Consider the following 21,413-nt stretch of genomic DNA (forward strand, 5'->3'; position numbering starts at 1 on the left):
ATGTTTGAGCCCGAAAAAGCATGAAGTCAAAGAAATCTATCAGTAAATAACTGTTTGCTTGCATTTGCTGCTAATTACGGGGTAGTTCAGCAAGAGCGATGAAAGTTGTCAGAGTGTAATCTGATGACTCAAACTCCGAGTTCTTACGCAAGACTTTTCCCTAAAGAAACCAAACCCCAAAGACAAACAGGAACACCTTTTCACCGCTTCTAAATCAGATCAGTGTGTTTAAACACAACGATCTTCCTCTTACACACGAAGGATCACTTTCTACTGCAACCAGAGCTTTACAGTTTATGAACTCTCATTTTTATTTTCGGAACAGACAATATGGATTTTCCTGAAAAGCCAGAAGGAAGCAGAATTAATCCAAGATGTCTGAACTTTTACAATTAGGTGTTGATTTGAAATGGAAAAAAATCTATATTTAGAGTTTTTAGTCACTACATTGACACAGAAATGTCAAGTCTGCCACAATCAGAACTCGGAAGCATGCTTGTTTTTTTGGAGCTATGGAAATTTGAGTGGAAAAATGGATTTCCTGCTTTGTGTCCAAAGGAAACGACAGAAAATAGTGCCTGATATTTTCTGTCAATAAGAAACAATAAGAAAACATAATTTTGAACATTTTCTGATGAGTGCGTAGAAGTGGGGTCCTGACAACATCTTTGGTAATGTCTGATCTAGAAACTGTCGTTTCTTATCCATCTTATTTGCAGAATAGCTCAATGTCTGTCGGATTAAATAAAAACTACCCGTAAACATCAATTTATAGGCTTCACTACAATTTGTCAATTAGACTTGCACTGGACCATCCATCCATTTTCTTATAAATTCAGGCCACCTCTGTGTCCTGCTGAAGAAGAGAATTTGTTGCATTCCTACATGGCTTTTGGAGAACTTTGAAAACATTCCTTCTTGCCACTCCTCCATAAAGACCAGATTTGCGAAATTCACAATTAATCGTTGTCCGGTCATTGTATTCTCCCACCTGAGCTCCTCTGGGCTGGTGGCTGTCCTCCTTTCCAGCCTGTGAGTGAAACTGGATGACCCTGTCTCTCAAGGCTTTCCTCATTTTCAGATGACGGGAGTAAACAAAGCTTCTTGAGACATCCAAACGTTGGGATGTGGCTACCCTAAACATGTTAGAAGTTCTCTGACATGGCTGGGATGTTCCTTTGTCTACGTAAAGCTCCAACTTCACTAATGCCTCTGAGGCCTTCGTAGAACGTTAAACTACACGCAGGCGACGACTTCCGTTTTACATTAGGCAACTTCTGGAGGCAATTGGTTGCGTTGGATTTTACTTAGAGGCAAAACGCATACCAGTTATTATTCATCACTGTGTTTGTCTGTTCTACAAAGTCCCATGAATATACAGAAGCTGGTGTGTGTGATGAGAGAAAAAGTGGAGAAGTTTAAAGTTAATATTTTTTGCCTTAAAATACTATAAAGAAGTGGGAAGCACCACAACTTACATAATACAATTGAACTTTGTCTTAAATTTGGGAAAAAATCAAAATGGAGAGAAATGTAGCCCTCGGTCATTGATTGAGCAACAAGTTAAGAGATAAATCTGTGGATTTTAAAGTGAAATGTGAGCAGACTTGCACACATGAAGATAAAAAAATGGACATGCTTTGTATAAAATGATAAAGGTCAGTAATTCTTGATCTTTACAGAAATGCTGCAGAAGAACAATTTCCACTCACTGAAAAGTTACACGAATCCCATGTTTAATGCTTATCTTGTGCTAAACAATTACAACAGTAACCACAAAACATGTTTCATATACAAGAATACATGAGTATAAATATAGAATATCTCTACAACGGGGTAATATCTGAACAGCTGTCCAAAACACAGAACACACACAGTCAAAAACAACAACAAACCAAATCATTCACTCAGCCACACAGAGAAACCTCAGAATCCTCTCTGAACTTTGCACTCAGTCACACATTCACTCACTCTTTCACAAGTCCGGATGGAAGACTGTTTATGTAGCTAAAGGCTAAAGGGTTAGGTCAAGCTGTAAGTCTCTTTAGTGCTCAGAGTTTCTTCCAGTTGTTTCCTTCACATCGCTCCAGAACAGTCGACACCATACGCTTTTCAACATTGAGACCGAAAAATAAATGGCGGCTCGATTCTGTCCCGTTCGGATCCTCGGGTGGTACAATGCAGATCTCTGGTTACAGTAAGGATTAGGTTGGACACGTCACTGCATAGCGTTAGAACATCTAAAAGGAAATCTACATCTCCGTGTTATGGCACACAAGTCTAGAATGAAGGTCTCTTTGCGAACATGGAGCAAAGAAAGTCAACCCAACAGGAAACCGTAGGAGTTTCAGGTAGAAACCTTTAATGCCCTCTGATAACACTACAGAAACGCACTCACTGTCCGTTCTCCACCCGCTGATGTTTATCATGTCCACATGGCTTCGGAAAATCCTCAACGAGGGTATAACGATGGCAGACGCACCATCAACACTGATGTGTACACAACACTTGAGACGGGGAGTCGTGCAGAAGAGCAGCTTCAGCTCTCGCCGTCTCTTTCTGTCCCATGTCAGCGTCCCACTCTGTCGGTGGGTCCCGCGTTAAGTTCATTAGACGCCGTTCAGGAGCAGAACGGAGGCGGCGGAGCTGGGGGAGGTAAGTTCAGGGTTGATGTAATGCGGGTCTTCCTCGTCCTCGGACTCGCCGGGGTTTTGGGAGGCGGTCAAGGTGAGCTTGCTGAGGCCGCCCTCTATAGAGGCCTCGGCTCCCTCCGCTCTGTCGCCTGCAACGCAGAGGGAAGAGGAAAAACTGGTTCAAAGTTTACCTGCTGGAGGCGGGGAACGCCAACTGTCTACAGAGGACTGTTTACAGCCACTGAATGTTTTTTTTTTTAAATTCTGCATTGAATGTGTGTGATGGACCAACACGAAGCAGCACAGAATCACCAAGTGGAAGTAAACTGATGCATAGTTTTCCAAATTAAACAAAAAAAAAAAGGATTTCAATCTTTGCAGGGGCTTTGTAAGGAAATGTGTTTTCAAAACGTACATATCCAGTCATTTCAAGCCAAAAAGCAGCTGTTTTAACCCTCCCATGGTCTTAAGAAGTGGAGTGAATTGGACACCGCAAGCTATTTACTCTGTGCGCAGGCTGACAGGGTCGCACCGACCCTGCGTGCGCTTTTTTTAGTGTGTGTGGTTTTGGGAGCTGACAGTCTGACCCCAGTATATGACTATTACATCTGCGTTCAAGATCCTGAGCATTGCGATAAGACCGAGGGAGAGTTAAAGTTGGATTTTAGACCTGCTGCAGAAAAATCTGGTTTCTACAAAACAGGTATCTGACTCAAAACTTAGGAAAATTAGTGTTGACAACTGACTCTTTCCAGTGCAGTCTTATTTTGATGATTTATGGACGGTATGCTTGGTGCATTATATTCTAAGTAAACTCTGCATCTAGTTCTGCCTATGCCAGTTACCATTGCAGTACTCCTTTACAGCAGACTCAGCAGCAATTTCTGGTTACATATTGGCATAAGCCAGCTAACAGTATTCAGCTATTCTGAGGTTCTAAGATGTTTCATAATCCTTAAACTTTGCCATCTGGCTTTTTCTAAAGTTTACTTTTTTTTCATGAGGTAACAGAGAAAGTTCCAGAGTTTTTTCTGGCTGTTTGGACCATAGAGTAACGTGGTTTCCTCTACTGCATCCATTCTGCAAAGCGCTGCCAAGCTAGCAGGGAGAAAAAGCTGGATCAGATCATTAGCAACAACAGGCAAAACTTTCTTAAAGAAATGTGTGGGTAGGACATCCAGACAGCAGGAACTGGAGCTTAATTGACTTATAATTTCTTCTAGGGTTTTATAATAAAGTAGTTGAAATTGGGTCATTTTTCCTGCTTTTGTTTTGTTTGGGCACAGCATTGGTACTGGCTTTGGAGTGGATGTGCAGATTAATTCTCTGATCTTTTGAATTTTCTCTGAAAGGAAACTGGAAAACTTATTGCAGGCGGCATTACATTGAAGTTCAGGTGGCAATTTCATAGGAGGATTTGTGAGCCTGTCAACAGTAGCAAATAGAGCTTGAGCATTGTTAATGTTTTTGTTTATGACATCTGCAAAGAAAGCCTCTCTTGCATGTTTTAGTGTTGTGTGATAGTTACGTAGGCTATCTTTGTAGATGTCATAATAAACGTGCAGTTGAGTTTTACGCCATTCTGTTCGGCTCTACGGCAGAGTTGTCTTGTAGATTGAACTGTTTGTGCATTAAATTGCAGTAGATGTTGTTTTGTTGCCCGGCCCTAACTGGCATATGGCATTTAACATTTCTGATACAGGAAAGCACATTCCTGAAACCAGTCCCCTCCCCCACCTGTTGCTTTGAGAATTCATAGAGATTTTTTTTCACTCCCAAAAAAATTGTAGCATTTTAAATTTATATGACACTGGAAACATATTCTTGAGTACAATACCAACAACTTTCAGTCTCTATACTGAAGGTGCGTAAATGGAAAATACCAAGTAAAGGACAGAAACATGGCGGGCAGGGAAATCATTTCCTTCATTTAACGACCTACTGTAATATTTCGTGTGCTGTTTTTCTACCACACACCTCTCTCCTGATCGCAGTCTGGAGAGGAAGCTCCACTGCACTGGCTGCGAGGGCCCAGGACAGGTGAGACATGACCGGAACTGCACACCAGGTCTGGGCCGTGAGAGGCGCCGAGGGCCTCTGACTCCAGACCCTCAGGACAAGACGAGGAGGAGGACGAGGAGGAGGAAGCGGTGAGGAAGGAGAAAGGAGGGTAGCCGGAGGAGCAGGGCATGCTCATGGGAGTGGAGGCAGAGGTGGAGGGATGGGAGCACGAAGAAGGCGGCGAGGAGGGCGTCGTTCGGCACGAGGAGGTGGTGTGGGTGTCTTCCTCCTCCTCTGAGCTGCGACTGCCCTCTTCATCAACTGAAACTGACACCACTGAAATAAATACACACACACACACCATTAAACATGCAGGCTACGAAGGTGCACCAACAAAATACACAGACATGGATTGACAAAGAGGGGCGAAAGAGTGATGTTTTCAAACTTACTCGACAGGCCGTCTGACTCCATCTTGAAGTTGCTGATGTCGTCGTGACCTTCGTCGACCTCGGCGCCCACACCTCGCTCCCTGGTTCCCATGGAGTGGGAGCGCCGGTGCGCGTGGATTTCCTCCGAGATGCTCTCCAGGCTGCGCAGCGCTGCGCGGTACTCGGACTTGGAGACCACAAGCTTGGCCTGACGGTCGTCAACGTGCTGCTTCAGTTGCTGTGAAAAACCGAGAATCAAACGTCAGGCAAAGAACTGAAGTAAAGTTTATTCGTATAGCACATTTCAGCAACAAGGCTGTTCAGAGAGCTTTACACAGTACAGACATAATAGTGACCAATTATAACAGAAACAATACACATTCAATTTCGTCAAATGCCATCATCAAAATGATCAAGCAAATGCACATTAAATATATTCATGAATGTTCCAGTTGTTGTTAATCAAAGGACACTCTAAACACATGATCCGATTTAGAGGAACTCAGTGTTTTGACAGTTTTCTGAAGTTTGTTCCACATTAGTGGAGCATTATAAATAAATGCTGCTTCTTTAAGCCATTCAGTGATTTATAAACCAGCAACAGTATTTTAAAGTATATTCTCTGAGATACAGTGAGCCAGTGTAGGGACTTCTCTAACTTCCTGGTTTTAGTGAGAACCCGAGCAGCAGCGTTCTGGGTCAGCTGCAGCTGGATGACTTATTTGTTAGGCAGACCTGTGAAGATGCTGTTGCAGTAATCAATGTGACTAAAGATAAATGTATGGATGAGTTTCTCTAGATCTCGCTGCGACATTAGTCCTTAAATCCTGGAGATGTTCTTCAGGCGATAGAAGGCTGACTTTGACTGTTTTTATGTGGCTCTGAAGGTTCAAGTTTGAGTCGCAATAGCTATATATACATGAGACACACTTTGCTATGTTTTGACAGAATGTGGTTTTAACTAGTGATCTGTGGTGGACCACTCCCCTCACCTACCTGTTGCTTTGAGATTTCATAGGGATTTTTCCCACATAAATAAAACAAACAAAAAAACCAAAGACAGCTATTTAGACATTTTTGTGGGACCAAACAACTCATTGTTGGTTATGTTGGGAATGAGACTTGGTGAAATAAACGGCTTTCTGCAGATTTTTTCAAACTACCACTTCTGGATGTCAGTTAACTAAATTAATGTAGCTAATTTAGAACCATAACTACATGTGTCTGATGTAAAATGTCTATCTTTATTTGGGTTCTCTAGTGTAATGTATATCTATAGAACACCATTTTCCTGCAGGATTACTGGTGTTTTAGTGAACAGTGAATTTAGATTTAATCTCAAAACTTGAGATTTACGTAGAATTTAAACTCTGATCTTCAAAGAGAGTTTTAAACAAAGTCATAGCATGCTCTCTCCATCAACTCTTCAATATGCACATCCATAAACATAATAAATACATTGCTAACACATAATGTTGCGATAGTTCACAGTTCTATGTTTAGAAGTTCAACTAAAATCTACAAGCTTTCTATATACATACCTCAAGCTGTAGATAATATTTAGCTTTCAGTTCAAAGTATGGTCTGCAAAAGAAGAAAAAGAGAGAGAAGGTTGAGAGGGGGGAAAACGGTCAGAAGAAAAAGAACAGTCTTCTGTTAAAAAGTCACATTCCTTGGCTCTCAAAAAGGGAGCACAACCCAAAGCTGTCCAATCAACACATGGAACATCTGGAGTGCATCAGGTGACGCTTAAAGGGCCCTCTATTTTTCAGCGCGCTTGCATAACACTGAAGAGGCCCAAAGAGGGCGGCGAAACGTGCGAGCGTCATTTCCAGCCAATCACAATGGAAGCGCCGACCTGGATTTGTTTATGGAGCGCTTCAGCTTCTTCTCGATCTGCTTCATGTGGCCGATGCTGGAGTTGTAGTTGGCTGCTGTCTTTTTGTGTTCGGCTTCGCTCCGCGTTCTCGCTTGCTCTGCCTCCATCACCTGAAAACCAAATCCGGGCAGAGAGTTCCCCGGAGTCGTTAGCAAACTCCCTCTCGGTTGTTGTTACGATGGACGCTCTTTGTGGGTGCGTCAACTCGGGCGTACTTACTCTCTGGGTGGCGTGGTTGAGCATTTCCTGCCAGGCAGAGTCAAACTGACGGGTGTCCTCCTCCAGAAGCTTCTCCTCAGCCAGGGCGATGGTCTCCTTCGCTGCCCGCAGGATCTCCACCGCCCGCTGGAATTCTTGGGTGGCTTTTTGGGCTTCGACCTGGGCCTGTGGCGCCAAAACAGGAAGTCACGGTTACGACTCACTGGAAACAAAGAGTCCCACTCAGAAAGGTGCACAGATAGAAAAAATGTGCCCTTCTGAAGTCTATTTTATTTTTTACAGTGTATAATGTATACCGGTATATTGCTTATGCCTATTGCAATAAGCAATAAATCAATTAATTGCATAATAAATTAAATTGAGCTCAATAATTTTTATTTGCATGATTTATCGTCTCTCATTTCTCTCTTTCTTCCGAAAAACTTGGAAGAGAACAGTTTTCAGTTTGTGCACACCACTAGTCGCTCTCAGTGATACCATTCAACTTAGACCTCCGTAAATGCCCACCCTACAACAAGGTATTAAATCCACAGTGGATGAATACAAACGCATCCCACATTTGTGCATTAAAATAAAGAATTTAACGCCAAATATAATTTTTTTTCTTCCACCAAAAACTACACTCTACTTTCTATTAGTCTATCAAATAAAATCCAGATAACATACATTCAAGTTTCCATTAAAGGAGACCAAATGTGAATCAGTTCAGCCTGCACCAACAGAAACATTAACATCTGCTGCTCATAAAACTTCTTTTAGTTGGTCGGATATAAACAGACCCAGGGAAAAAAAAGCAACTTTAATCGTTTTTAGCATGCTGGGAACCACTTCTGGGGAAAAACACGTTCCACAATGTTTACAGGAATCCAGCTCATTCCCATCACTTTCCCTGACCCAAACTGCTGCACAGACTCCATACTGTAAAGTCACTCTTGGTATGCTTAAAAAAAAACAACAGAATAGCAGGTTGTTAAAAGTTTGTGACATTGAGATATGAAAATGTTTTTCTATATAGAGTATTCTTCTTCTGCTCCTGTGAGCATGTTTGTCATTTCTATGCATGGTTTGAAGGATCCGTGGAGGATTTCTTTTGACAGCTACGGAGAAACTAAGAGGATTTACCACAGCACACACACTCATTCAGAAAGACAAGCATGCCTTGACTCTGCAGACAAACAGACACTTTGTCTCTGAGGGGCTCTGACATGCTGTCAGTGGCCTCTGCTTGCCCACTGCCACAGTCAATAAGGAGATTATCACCAACCCCCCACAGTACATATCTGGACCCACTTGCGTCAGATGAATAAGCTAAAGGTCATTGTGATTCAGTTATGGAAACTATTGGATTAGATGACTTTGCATGAGGTAAAAATAATTTTTGTAAGTTGTGCGTTTAAAATCTAACGGTGAAGATGGAAAAATGACAAAAGTGAGTTGGCAGCGATTTCAGAACATTTGGGAAAGGTTCCTCTTTGCAGCATGCCTGTTACTTTTCCTATCATGCACTACTTTCGAATTTATTACTTTGGTGTGAAATAACAGTACAGACCAAACTGAACGGAAAACAGAGGTAAAGCTAGAACACAAAACCTGGAAGCAAGAGACACCGTGACAGCATCTCAGTCAATTTCAAGATTATTATTGCAGCTTTAACTACAGACTTATGAAAGACAATAGATTTTATTTCACATATTAAGACGTCACATTCAGCAGTTTACCAAAAATAAGAATAAGCAATATGTAACAAAATGATCAACATATACAGTGTATAGAAGAAGCAACAGAACAAAGGTACAGCGAGTACTCATTATTATTTTTTTGTTTATGTTTTAAATTATTTTATTATAAATTGTAAAAGTTTTCCTCAAGATTAGCTTGAGTGCTTTTTAGCTTTTTTTGCATAATTGATACTTGTCAATTAAATTTTTTTAATTGTGCCCTATAGATTTCATTAGTTTTTTTTAAATTTAGGTTTAAAATTTCAAAATTAAATTTTATATGTAAACTGAGGTTTTAGCTTTAATTTGAAATTTGAGCTTAAATATAGAAGAATCTAAACACAGAAGAATGTTCTATATTAGAATGTGAAGCATTCTTCACATTTTATAGATCATGAAGATGCAAAGCATCTCCACATCATGACACTACCACCACCATGTTTGATAGCTGGTGTAAAATTCATGAATCTGAGCCTCAAAGTGCATTTAAGTGTCTTTTGTTTCACATATATATGAAGAAACTCACCTGAAATAAACCCATTTTTTATAACCACTATAGCTCAGAGCTGGTGGAGATGTTCAGTCGATTACTGTCCATAATTTATGTCTCAAGTCACTCTTGCTAGTACAGCCTACATTTAGGGCCAAATGATTCTGCATAGATATTGTGTTTGGAAAGAAATGTAAAACAAACTTTTAATGGTAAAATAAGAGATCGGTGTGTAATAAATAAAGCTTCAAGACGTCCAAGCAGGTCCGGTAAGCTTCCAGAACCATCTCCTGCTGAGACTATGGCATAATGTTAACAGAGGCACAACCCTGTAAGGTAAAAACTTACGGAGAACAGGTTAGGAACAAGAAGATTAGCATAGAAGAAACCACCAAGGACATACTGAAATTCTTCAGGAAGAAGAAGGCAGAAGATCAGTGCAAAGTTATATTCTCTAAAGAGTATTTTAGCTTATTTCCAACATCTGGAAAATCATTTGCCTAGAGCAGAAAAGGTAAAAGCTTCCGCAACCCTTGTGTTGTGCAACCAGAGAAGCATCCGGATACATGGGTGGGGTTGCTTCTCATTAACCCTTGTGTTTAGAAATGGGGTACAACCAACACCACACATGTAAAACTTGTATCATTTGCCACAGTCCTCTACATTTGCCTCAGTCCTCACACGCACAAGGGTTAAAGTGAGTTGACTGAGTTACTATTCTACCCAAGAAGAGCTTTTTGAAAAAAAAAAAAAAACATGGGATAGTGTTACCTGGTAGTTAAAATGAAGTAAAATGAGGTGAAGGAAGAAAACTAAATTGGAGCTAGAAAACACAAATGTTCACATGTACTGCATGCTGGTTTTATTTATTATGAAAAAGGTAAAAGCTAGCATTTTTTAAAATTAATAATTATTATTATTACTACGAGAAATGCAACTACAAAAAGGAATCATTTGCCTTTTTCTCTCTGCGTGACCCATTTCCCAGGGTGTAAAAGAGGACAACAGACGGAGGATGATGGATATTTGATGAGGTGAAACTGTGTGGCACAAACACAAGATGAACTAAGACTCTGAAGCTCCATCCATCATTGCTGTTTCTATGTCAAAGTGAAGATCAAGGCTGAGACAGATCTTTTTCTCTGACAAAATTGGTGTCTTTTCCTTGCTGCCTCAAAAACAACTCAGGCTGTGGTCTATGACCAAACATGCTAAATATGTGCTTCCTCCCTTCTTTGCTCTTGCAAAAAGAAGCAAACACACTCTCCATCCCATAATGTGCAAAAAGTTCAGTCTCTAGTTGAGCAAAGCTGGTAGAGACATACTTCAGAAGTTAGTGTGATAGATGGTTCCACGTGGTTCTGACTCAATGGGCTGTAAATGCATACCACATTTTCCCCTTATACTTAAAGAAATTGGGAAAACATTTTATCTTTCACTTCAAAAGTATGTTGTGCTAAAAAGAGAAAATCTGATGAAATGTGATGAATCAGTTATTGAAATAATCGTCAACTGATTTAGTAATTTATTTATTGCAAACTGGAGAAGACAGACTTAAAAAAGACCATTTGATGAAAGAATATACTCAGAGCAGTAATTCAGCCAAAACTGTACAAAATATAGATGTTTTGCATTTAAGATAAAAGAAAATTTTTTTATCTGGAAATATATTCCATCCAGAAGAAAAAACAGTTTTAAATATCAGTAAAATTATTTAAATTTATTTTCTTATTTAAAAAAGGAATTGAATTATTTATTTGCATTTTTATGTATTTCTAATATTGCATAAAATAAGTCTGAGGTTAAACAAAAAATCTGAAGAATGTGGCAATTTTTCCCAGATTAAACAATTAATCATCAGAATAGTTGACAGACTAATCAAATTACTAAAAAAATCGTTATGTACTACTTTGTGTGTATAATTTCTGTAATAAAATAAGTTTATGGTTGATAAAATATGAACTCAATTTAACTTGCGTAAAAGGTAAATTTGCTTCAACCTTTGTTAGGATTTCATGATAAAATTAATATTTTGTGCTTTTCAAAAGAATGCTACATATTTGCTCTGCAAAACCAACACACTGTAACCTCGTGACATTTTTCCGTGACCACTCATCCCACCCTACATACTATTCATGTCTGATGTGTCACTCTCCAGCTGATTCATTTCAGTTTTTTTCCATCTAGTCTAGTACCTCCAGACGTGTGTCCTGTTTGTTGCTTCCAGTAGAGTCTGGGGACAAAGGGTGGGAATGGCACAAGTGGATGAAGGTGGGTGAGGGTTGCAAGTGAGGGAAGAGACATTTGCGCTGATAGCCAGTGAGACTGAGGAGAATGCTGGGTGAAAAGGACAAAAGATAGAGCGGACCGGGAAAATTCCTACACTCTCCCCCTCAGCCTCAGTCTGCTGGAATGTAAGAGGGTTAACAAGGGTGGGAGGGATGAGATTGGCAGATGAATGGGGGTCGGGGAACCACTGTTGACATTTTTTTGCCAAGGGCCAGTGAGGAAATATCTCAATCCTCCGGAAATAGGTCATATATTAAATATTAATTCATAAATCATGCACACACAACTTTCCTATATGACCTCAGGCATTTATTGGCTTTGGTCTATTTACCAGCTACATTTATACCTAACCCAAACATTTACCCCAAGAATAGGGGTCAGCTGAATTAAGATCTGGCTTCGGTCCCCATAACCCCTATTGGTCTTCTCTTGTACCAGCAAGGTCCTACTAAATCATAAAAACAAAAACACACATACACACACTCACACACACATATATATATATATATATATATATATATATATATATATATATATATATATATATATATATATATATATATATATATATATATATACTTAAACGCCTAAAGATGGATTTTGTCACGCAAGTACGAGTCCCATCACCATTCAAACCCTCCCTGTTTATCCCTCACGTGCTAACATCAGAACTAATGCTGCTCACATAAGCATTAGCTCATTAGCTCTCAAACAGACACAAGCAAGGACACACACGCACCCACCCACGCATGCACACACACACACACACACACCCCCACACACACACACACACACACACCAAAACCCTCAAGTCTATTTCAGCACAGCTATGACACACAAATGTCAGTCGTCTGAAGTCTGACTCATAAGATCCCAATTCCTTGGCCAAGACGATGGATTCCACAATTCTGGCTGTATCCAATCAGATTGAAGCATCAACATTAACTTTAAAGATTAGCTGGTAAAGTATTCTGCAGACGAGAAAAGCAAAGTTTGGGTTTTAAACCGCACCGGAAGTTGTTCTACCCACCTGCAGCAGTGCAGGAAGCACTAAAAAAACTGTAAGAAAAAAAGAGCAAGAATATGAAATTTGTTGCAAGTCTATCAGTAGTTTGTAAATGTGTTCCTATGTGAAGTTAGCTCAGGGAAGCAAAAATAGCCCTCATGTGATGGCTCCCTTTAAGCAGATATAAGTAGAGCGCTTTAAACTTGTCAGTAATCCTCAGTAAACTCGCCGTCACAGTGTCTGTCAGCTTCAGAGTCAATCCAGCTTGACTGTGCTCTGTGTGTGTGTGTGTGTGTGTGTGTGCGTGCGTGCGTGCGTGCGTGCGTGCGTGCGTGCATGCGTGCGCGCGTATAGATGTGTACCCGTCTTGCCACTTTGCGGGCCTCCCAGTAAGGTTTGGAGTCGTCCACAGCCCGTCCGATTTTCTTCAACACTTCGTCCAGCTTCACTGTCGCTTCCACCAGCACCGCTCGAAACCTCTGGCGGAAGTCCTGCACATGTGATGACATGAAGAAAGCAGCATATATAAGCGTATCAAATGCTGCATGGTAAACATTGTTTGTTGAGTGGTCAGGTACTTTTTGATCATAAGCATAAACCGGGCGAGGGTCACCTTTTAGGTCGTGATTGAAGTTGGCTTCTGTTGTGCCTTTTTATAAATCAAGATTTCTCTGCTCTATTAAGAAACACACAACTCCAACTCAGAAAATGCTCCAATGTTTCCATTATGCTATTCCTGGTCCTTTATCTCAAAGATATTTAATTATCATGAATCTCTCCTGGGCTGTTTGTCGTGTGCATTTAAACTGCCAGCACTAAGTGTGTTTTTACTGATGCTGCCAAGTAATGTTGAAAATGCTTTATTTAAAACCCCAAAATATCACAGTTACAAGTAGCATAAAACATGAAATATAGAAGAGTCTAAACAGTGAATGGATGCTGAAAATCATCATCCAAGAGAAGTGAGTCGCACTGAAGTGACTAATTTGATTACATCTGGGGGTCATGACTGATCAGGTTTTCTACTTAAGCCCTACTTTCTGATTATAGCTGCACAATAAATGTGATAGGCCATTGTGAGGTTACAGATCATGTTGCTGGGTTTGCTGAATCAAAAGGGAGTAGCTTACAACTTCCACCTTTCCTCTGCAGGGGATCTTCGCTAGGGGATTTCCCCAAGGCTGAACTTTGTGTCACTAACACTTGAAGTGTTGCCCAATAAGATTCAATGCCATGATTACAAGCAAAGGTATTGTGCAACATCAATAGCCAGTAATTATCTTCATCAGATTTTGCAATTTTTGAGATCGGATGAACATCGACTGTGATGTGTCAACTCTTTGCTAAGTGGTAATATGAGGTAATATGAGATTCCAGAGTGTGACTCGGGTTCTGTAATCCCGTATTATCCCTTATAATTCATAGTTAGGCCTGTCACAATAAATAAAATTTTTACTGGATGATAAATTGTCCCAGAAATGATTGCTATAAATGAAAATATTTTTGTTCTTAAGACCATTTTCAAGTCGTATATTGATAATGGCATTGTAATGAAAGTTTGTCCTCTCAAAAACATGTAAACACACTTTACACTGGAACAGGAATATATCCTCCTGACTACCAGGAAAAAAAAATTGTCCAATCACCATTTTTTTTAAATCCCACATTCTTCGTAAGGTAATAAAAGGTTTTATGCACTTACTTTGTCTCGTCCCATAGAATGTGTTATTACTGATGAACACAAATTTTATGTATTAGAAAAAGATACGAAAAAAAGTCCCACCCCTTCATATGTGGTATCATTGAAAAGCCCTAAATGTCCTCTCCAGATACCAAAAGGAATTAATTCAGTAGAATGCAGGGAGTGGGAGATATTCAAGTTTAGAAATGTCCTCTACAGAGGACAAAAATGAACTACTGGTAGTCAGGAGGATATTTTAAATATCCAAAATAAAACATGGCAACTGAAAACAATAACTAAAACATAAATAAGAACCACAAACAACCAAGCTCAGCAAACAGTGTGTGTTGCTACAATGGGACAGAATTGACTGTTTCCTGGCATGGCTCCCTAACAACCAGTTGACATGTTGGAATCGTCTGGCGGCTGTTATGGGGACATGGTGACCCCAAATCACTCAGCCCTGGCATGTGGAAAACCTTTGCTGGAGTAAGCAAATAAGCGCCACAATTTAAAACTTCATAGTGCAAAAATGAGGCCTTGTGTGTAATTTTGCAGAGAGGAGACATAAGAACAGTGCAGGCATCTGGAATCTGCATTCTTGACCTTCTTTTTTGGGTTGCACACTCCAAACCACAGCTAAAACTCCATCAGCAACCACAGCTCTCTGGCAGTCTAGGGTTGTGTCAACATTTTCCTACTTTCTAGACAGTCTCTTCTGCAGAAACACCCATGCTATTTTTCATTGTGACGAATAAAAACCATGACCACAGAGAGAAGAGAGAGTCAGGTTTCTGGATTGAACTGCCTTCATTCATGACCTGTCAGCAATGTGTGTGAAGCATTTTAAAAACTGAAACACTTAATCCTTTGGTGTCCTGAGAGCTTCAGTGAGGATAATGCGTGGGCGGAAACCTGAACGAATGCTGTGTATTTGAAGATTTGCATTTTCACGCAATCAAAAGTTAATTTGGTACCTGTTTGCATATCAGTGTTTGTGTGGATGTGTGTGTGAAATGCCGCCTCTGGTGGTCTGTGGAGGCTGTAATTTGGAGAAGCCCGGCATAAAAAGGCAACACCTGCATCCTGTTCATCAAGCTGACTGAGCAGCAAATGAAAGGTTAGCGAAGGAAAACGGGGAGGGCGTCGCAGGAAGCGCACTTCCTGTGACATCATAGCACTTCCTGACGAGCCATTCCTGCACTGAGATAATGATGCAGCTTTTGAATCCAGGAGGTAAATCCTGTGTATAGCTGCACATACAGCAACCTCAAATTTTACCAGTGAAGCTCTTAAAAAAAAAAAAGCATTGAAACGAGTTCATGTTTTATAAATAACAAATTTCACGCTGAGAAATTTAGGGAAATCCAACCTTTAATATGATTACAGTTAATCAGTGAGAAAATCTCATTTTGAAAAACAAAATCACTGGTGGCATAATTACTGGAACATGCAACAACAATCCATGTATCCATAGTCTGTACCCACATGCATCCCTACAGGGTTAGGGGAGACCTAGCAGTACGGGGGCACCGATTCCAATTTTTAGGCTGATACCAATTTTTAAAAAGCCTGGCCTGCCGATTCCAATTTTCACTGATACCAATTTTTTTATTATCTGAAATGTCGTTAAATATAGCGACAAATCTGCTAAATTAGCAACAGTGCAGTGACTGTTGTTAACTGCGCATCAGCAAACATGACCTGGTTGGCGGGTCCTTCAGTTAGCCGTCACTCTTGGCAGAGAGGTGGATGATTTTCAGACCTGCGTACAGTTAGATAAGGTCGGTTTTACATTTAAGTGTTGATCAAGTGCTGATCTCTCGAAATTAAAGCCGATTTTTCAGTGCACCCCTAGCTAGCAGTCAGGTTTTTGGACTGTAAGGAGAAGTTAAAGTACCCAGAAAGAACTCATGCTTGCATGAGAACATGCATACTCCTGGGGTTCAAATCCCGGACTTTTTGCTGCAAGGCAACAATAGCTGCGTTTCCACTGACCATATAATTGCGCAATTTGACATTTTGAAAATAAATTAGATTTGAAAATAAATTAGGTAAACGCGGCAATTGTGAAAAATCTCTTGGTTTTCGATAAAGTTTTGATGCTAACATGTGCTGGTTTTCTTGGCAAGATCAAAACTGGTTTATTTCGCAAAAACACAAAGACATTGATGGCAGTAATAGTTGGAGGATTGTGGCACGGAATGTTTTTTAATGACTTATCATGTAAACAAACTTATTCACGGGTGATTCTAATTGTGTTTCACACTTAATGGAAACACCGCAATTGCGAATTTGTGTTTTTTTCCGACGTTGGCGGAAAAATGTGATTGACAAAGCACATTTGTAAAGGCAACGCATCTAGTGTTACCAACTACACCAACATAACATAATAATTTCTATAAATCATATAAATAGAAACATTTTCTTTAAGTTATCCTTTATCTTTTTTAGTTGATCAGAGTATCTGTTCTTTTAGTTAGTTTTACACAAATACCAGTTTCGTTGGGGTATAAATATAACATTACCCATTTCTCTAAACCATTCTTCAAAGTGAGAGAGAAAAGAGAATATTTACTTCAAATAAGGCAGATTTGTTTTGATCTTCTTAAACAGGAAACGACTAAGAAAAGCTTATCGTAGTGTCGCTAAGTGTCTGTATCAGGTGTAAGATTATAAGATGACATCGCAGACTCTTTGGGGTTTTTCACTGAGTCGCTCATCAAAACATATGGCCAAGTCAGCAGCAGAATAGTTCAACAACAAAAAAACTAATCCAATAGAGGTTGGATTGTTTTCATTTTTATTCAAAGTGAGGCTATTCTGCTCCAAAAAAAGATGAATTTATTCTACACATTTCTACCAGGGTTTTAGTATTTATTATCCTCCCTGTAGCACACATACACAAGCACACACACACACACACACACACACACACACACACGTAAACGCGCACACACACACACACACACACACAGCGTTCTACTTGTGGGAGCAAAAAGAGAGGTTTATAAATGTGTCAGCAGAGTTGCACACAGTTTGAGCAAGGATTTAACTTCACTGCCTGATTTTTTCCCCAAATCCTGTAAATCTACATCTTCCTTAATCATGTGCTGGCAGTGCAGGGAAGCAGCCTGGCCGTTGAACGTTTAGCCTCAGGACGTTGCTAAATGTCACAGTTGCACGTTGCCATTCAGAAACATGGGCTTCTTGGAGCATTACAAATGAAGAGAGAATGTTTTCTTTTGCTTTTTGTATTACAGAACAGGAAACAGAAAGTAAAAAAGGAGGCTAACCCCACCCTCTCTTGATGAGAAACAGAAGAGGCCTACTTTTAGGATAGGAAAACCTGTGGCCTCACTCTGGAATGTTTAGGTCGTATCTGAACGCAAGCCAGAGCAATAAAGAAAAATCCCGTCTGATAACAATCAATCTTTTTAGAGTTTACAGCTTTCTTTCTCTTTAAAAGCGTTTCATTTCTGCCTTCACAATCAGGGGAAGGGAGTTGCAGCTCAATGGCAAGAGCAATGACCGGTCTCTAAGTTGCCACAGAGGTGCTATTAAGCAGTTGTTCCATGTTTTTTTTTTTCCTACAGAAAGAGGCCAGAATTTTCCATCTTTCTGAGGCTCTTGAACCGTTTTGAAGCCAAAACACTGTTGCTAAGGAAAGCGTCCAGCACCTAGCAACAGCTTTCACGCGATTTTGTCATATTAAAACCACAAACTTTTATTTATTTTACTGGGGTTTTCTCTAATAGACCAACACAGCACTGCATAGTAATAGTATAAAACTGCAAAACGATATGGAAAAAAAGCATTTTATATTTTTTAAATGAAAAAAAGTTAAATTCAGTGCCTTTTAGATGTGAACTAACTGAGTCAAACTGTGTTTGATTTATAAATGAAGCTAAAAGCAACACTACACTTGACCCTGAAAACATCATTCCCACTATGGAACACGGTGGTGGCAGAATCATGATGAGAAAAATGAGAGCTGGGCTACAAGTTACAACCCTAAAAACTTAAAGCCCAAGCTTCAACTGAAGGTTTCAAATCAAAGCATAAACACGGCCCAGTTAAAGTCCAGGCTGAAATTGTATTGAGAATCTGTGGGGGGAAAAAAACAACAAAGTATTGACACAGAAGAGCTAATACATTTTTAAATGTTTTGAAACCCAGCTGTTGTTTTCCTTCCCCTTAATTATACAGGAAGGTTATATACATACTGGTGTTTCTGGTTTTTAACGTGACAAAATAAGGGAAGAAGTGTATTTAAAACTACCTGAACTGTAACTGAAACAGAAAGGCTCCTGTGTTTAAATGAAAACATCTCAAGCTGGATGGCTGCGCTGTTTACCCCGGCAGGACAGATCCAGTAGTGATACAGATGATCTTTTCTTTTCCTTACCTCCAGCTCGCTCTCCAAGCGGTTGATGTCATCCGTGGACTGGTTCAACTTCTCCAGCTCTCCCTGTTTACAGCAAACACGGCAGGGACAAAGAGAGGCAGACCGTTAGATCAGAATAGAGGCGATGCACAGTCACTTCTGTTTAGTCAAATTACCAACTGTGCGTCCCTGCATATGACCCAAAACACATAAATCCAGTGTACTCTAAATAATACATCAATAAATTATTCACAAGAATGTTTCATCCCAACTTTTCCAGACATCTCTCACCTGGATTCTTGGATCTACTTCTTCCTCCTCCTCAGCACACAGAGGATCGTCCTCGCAGATATTCCCATTGCGCTCCATCCTCGGGGAATATCTACAAAAAAATGTTTTTGTGTGTGTTTTTGAAGAAGCGAGGGTCTCCAGCGCAGACAATGAGGGTTGCAGAGCGTCTGGCAGCGGGCGGCGGTCCGCCCTGTTTAACCTTCACGCAGAGCGTCCGGCAGTCTGCATCGCTCTCAGCGGACTCGCAGGGTCTACTGGGCGGACGGGAGGTGAGGTGACCGCGGGGTCCGCATAGCGCCGCGTCCGGCCGCGGTGACGTCCACAAGCAGCCTGCGAAGGACCATAACTTCGGCTCGCGAACGAACTACAAAGAAGAAGAAATTTACCTACGCTGATCAATGGGAGTGTTTCCGGGTTGGGGCCTTCAAAATAAAAGTCAAACTGAAGTGGAAGTTTTCGAATGAAAACATTTCAAGTTAGAAGGTAGATTTGGAAAAATGCTGTGAAAGATGGCGGCTTTTTTTATGTTACTGCTTTAAAATAACTGCCAGCGATTAATTGATTAAAATTATATTACAATACATTTTAGGGGCTTGGTGTGACATCAAAAAGATACTTAAACTAGTGTCTTTTAAAAATTATGCTTGACCTACCATTTCAATAATTTCTATTTTGTAATGTTGCAACAATAGTTGTCAATATATCCCCGAGAATGATGTTGCCGCCATCATGTATTAGGTGTGAGATATTTCATATTGAAGTATCTCACAATCAATACCAAATATACAATAGAAAATATACAATAGAAAAATAAAATTACATTTCAAGAGGGAATCTGAAATTATTCATCTTACCTCACTAATGTGTGCTTCATCTCTCTTTAAAACATAAGCAAAATCCACAAAATCATTGAAAATGGATTAGCTTATGGAGGGTTTGTTCTCTAAATTAATAAGTATAACTAGTTTCTTTTTATTCTGAAACCCAGAAGACTTTTACTTTGGTAAAAGCCTTGTGAAGATGCTTGAACTGAAATATGTCCAGCTTGTTGGAACTCCGCGACACCACGGACTTTTCGGTGGTTCCTCTCCGCCATCTAGTGGCCAGGACTCCGGGGAGCATGGTGGGACAACCTGACTGGAAGCGTCTAGATTCCTGTAAACAGAGCCTTTTCTCCACCAGGGGCTCCCAGCATGCTGGATCCCATTAAAGTGCTTTTGTCTGCATCTGTCTTATTTCTAGGAAACTGAGAAATACTGTTTACTCCCAGTGGATAAATATTTAGTGGCGGGCTCCAGTCACATAGAAAATCTTCTGGATTTTTTTGGATTAAACCAACACAAGGTACTGCAACATTGTTTTTCATTTTTTACTACTTGACAATAAATAAAATATTAACAAAATCTATAACTCAATATAGGCCCAAAACATAAAAACAGCTTTGGACTGTTGCCTTATTTAAAAGAGACATTTCCAAATACTTTGGGTCATCAGTTGTTTTCTATTTTGTTGGTAAAGTTATGGTTCAACCTGTGGTCTTGGGCCGAACAGAATCATTTCAAGGGCTGGCCACAGTTTGGCCTCCCCTGGTCTAAATCCTTGCATTTTAACTAGAAGTATGTTTAGCACCAATCTCCTGCTGAAAGGTGAAACTCCACTTCTGCCTCAAACTTTTACATGTTTCACCTCCCTTCTCTTCTCGTTCATGTCCCTGTTGGAGAAAAACATCCCCACAGCGTGATGCTTCCACTACTATGTTTCAATGTGGGGATAGTGAATAATGTGTGAATTATCTCCTATGAAGTGCAGCAAACTTAAACTGAGTGCCTTCGATGTGCTGATAAGGTTGTTGTTGTTGTTCCACAATGCTGTTTATTCACTAATGTTCTCCAACTAAACTCTCTGTCCATTGCTGATCAGCTGGACTTAAATGACTCTCTGACTGTATTCAGTACCATAGGAGATGTCTGAATGTGGTTGGTTGCACTGGATTCGATTCAAGGCTATTAAAATGAAAAGCGGTTGCATAAACATTGAATTTTTATTTGATTCCTTTACAGCTATGCAGAAATTGTTGTATTGCATGCAACTAATAAAAGCTGTACCGTAAAAATAAGTGAAAAAGTTCAAGGGGTACAAAATGGCTTCTTTCAATACACTGTCAAAGTTTTAACTATAGGGGTGCACAAATTTAAGTTTTATAACCAATCACCAATTTTACAAAGCCAATTTTGGCTAATCCCTTTTGTTTTCTTTTCAGAGTCCATACAGCGATAAAGTTGCTAAGTTAGCAACAACTAAGAACAATTTAGAGGGATCAATTAGCCGTACAGTAGAGGTACACCAAATGCAATTATCTGGCTGATATATGTCTTCAAAGAGCCAGTT

At 40.0% G+C, this 21,413-nt stretch overlaps 1 protein-coding gene across 1 annotated transcript; it reads right to left on the reverse strand.

The window, feature by feature from the left end:
* Positions 1 to 1,719: 1,719 nt before the first annotated feature.
* LOC106931505 (SH3 domain-binding protein 5-like) lies at positions 1,720 to 19,419 on the reverse strand. Its single transcript, XM_015009658.2, has 9 exons — positions 19,026 to 19,419; positions 18,756 to 18,818; positions 13,029 to 13,157; positions 7,164 to 7,328; positions 6,924 to 7,054; positions 6,607 to 6,649; positions 5,087 to 5,303; positions 4,611 to 4,970; positions 1,720 to 2,782 (listed from the first exon to the last, which is right to left on the reverse strand). Exons 1-9 carry the CDS (start codon positions 19,101 to 19,103, stop codon positions 2,610 to 2,612), a joined length of 1,359 nt encoding a protein of 452 aa, XP_014865144.1. The 5' UTR covers positions 19,104 to 19,419; the 3' UTR covers positions 1,720 to 2,609.
* Between the last annotated feature and the right edge of the window lie 1,994 nt (positions 19,420 to 21,413).

Source organism: Poecilia mexicana, unplaced genomic scaffold (genome assembly GCF_051168715.1).
Source record: "Poecilia mexicana isolate PSO_F unplaced genomic scaffold, ASM5116871v1 scaffold_11, whole genome shotgun sequence".
In the NCBI taxonomy this organism is placed as follows: domain Eukaryota; kingdom Metazoa; phylum Chordata; class Actinopteri; order Cyprinodontiformes; family Poeciliidae; genus Poecilia; species Poecilia mexicana.

Excerpts from the sequence above, each read along its gene's own strand:
- LOC106931505 (XM_015009658.2), bottom strand. The coding sequence starts at position 19,103 with ATGGAGCGCAATGGGAATATCTGCGAGGACGATCCTCTGTGTGCTGAG. Across the intron at positions 7,055-7,163 it reads TCAACCACGCCACCCAGAGA|GTGATGGAGGCAGAGCAAGC; the intron begins GTAAGTACGCCC and ends TTTGGTTTTCAG. Across the intron at positions 2,783-4,610 it reads AGACTGCGATCAGGAGAGAG|GCGACAGAGCGGAGGGAGCC; the intron begins GTGTGTGGTAGA and ends TCTGCGTTGCAG.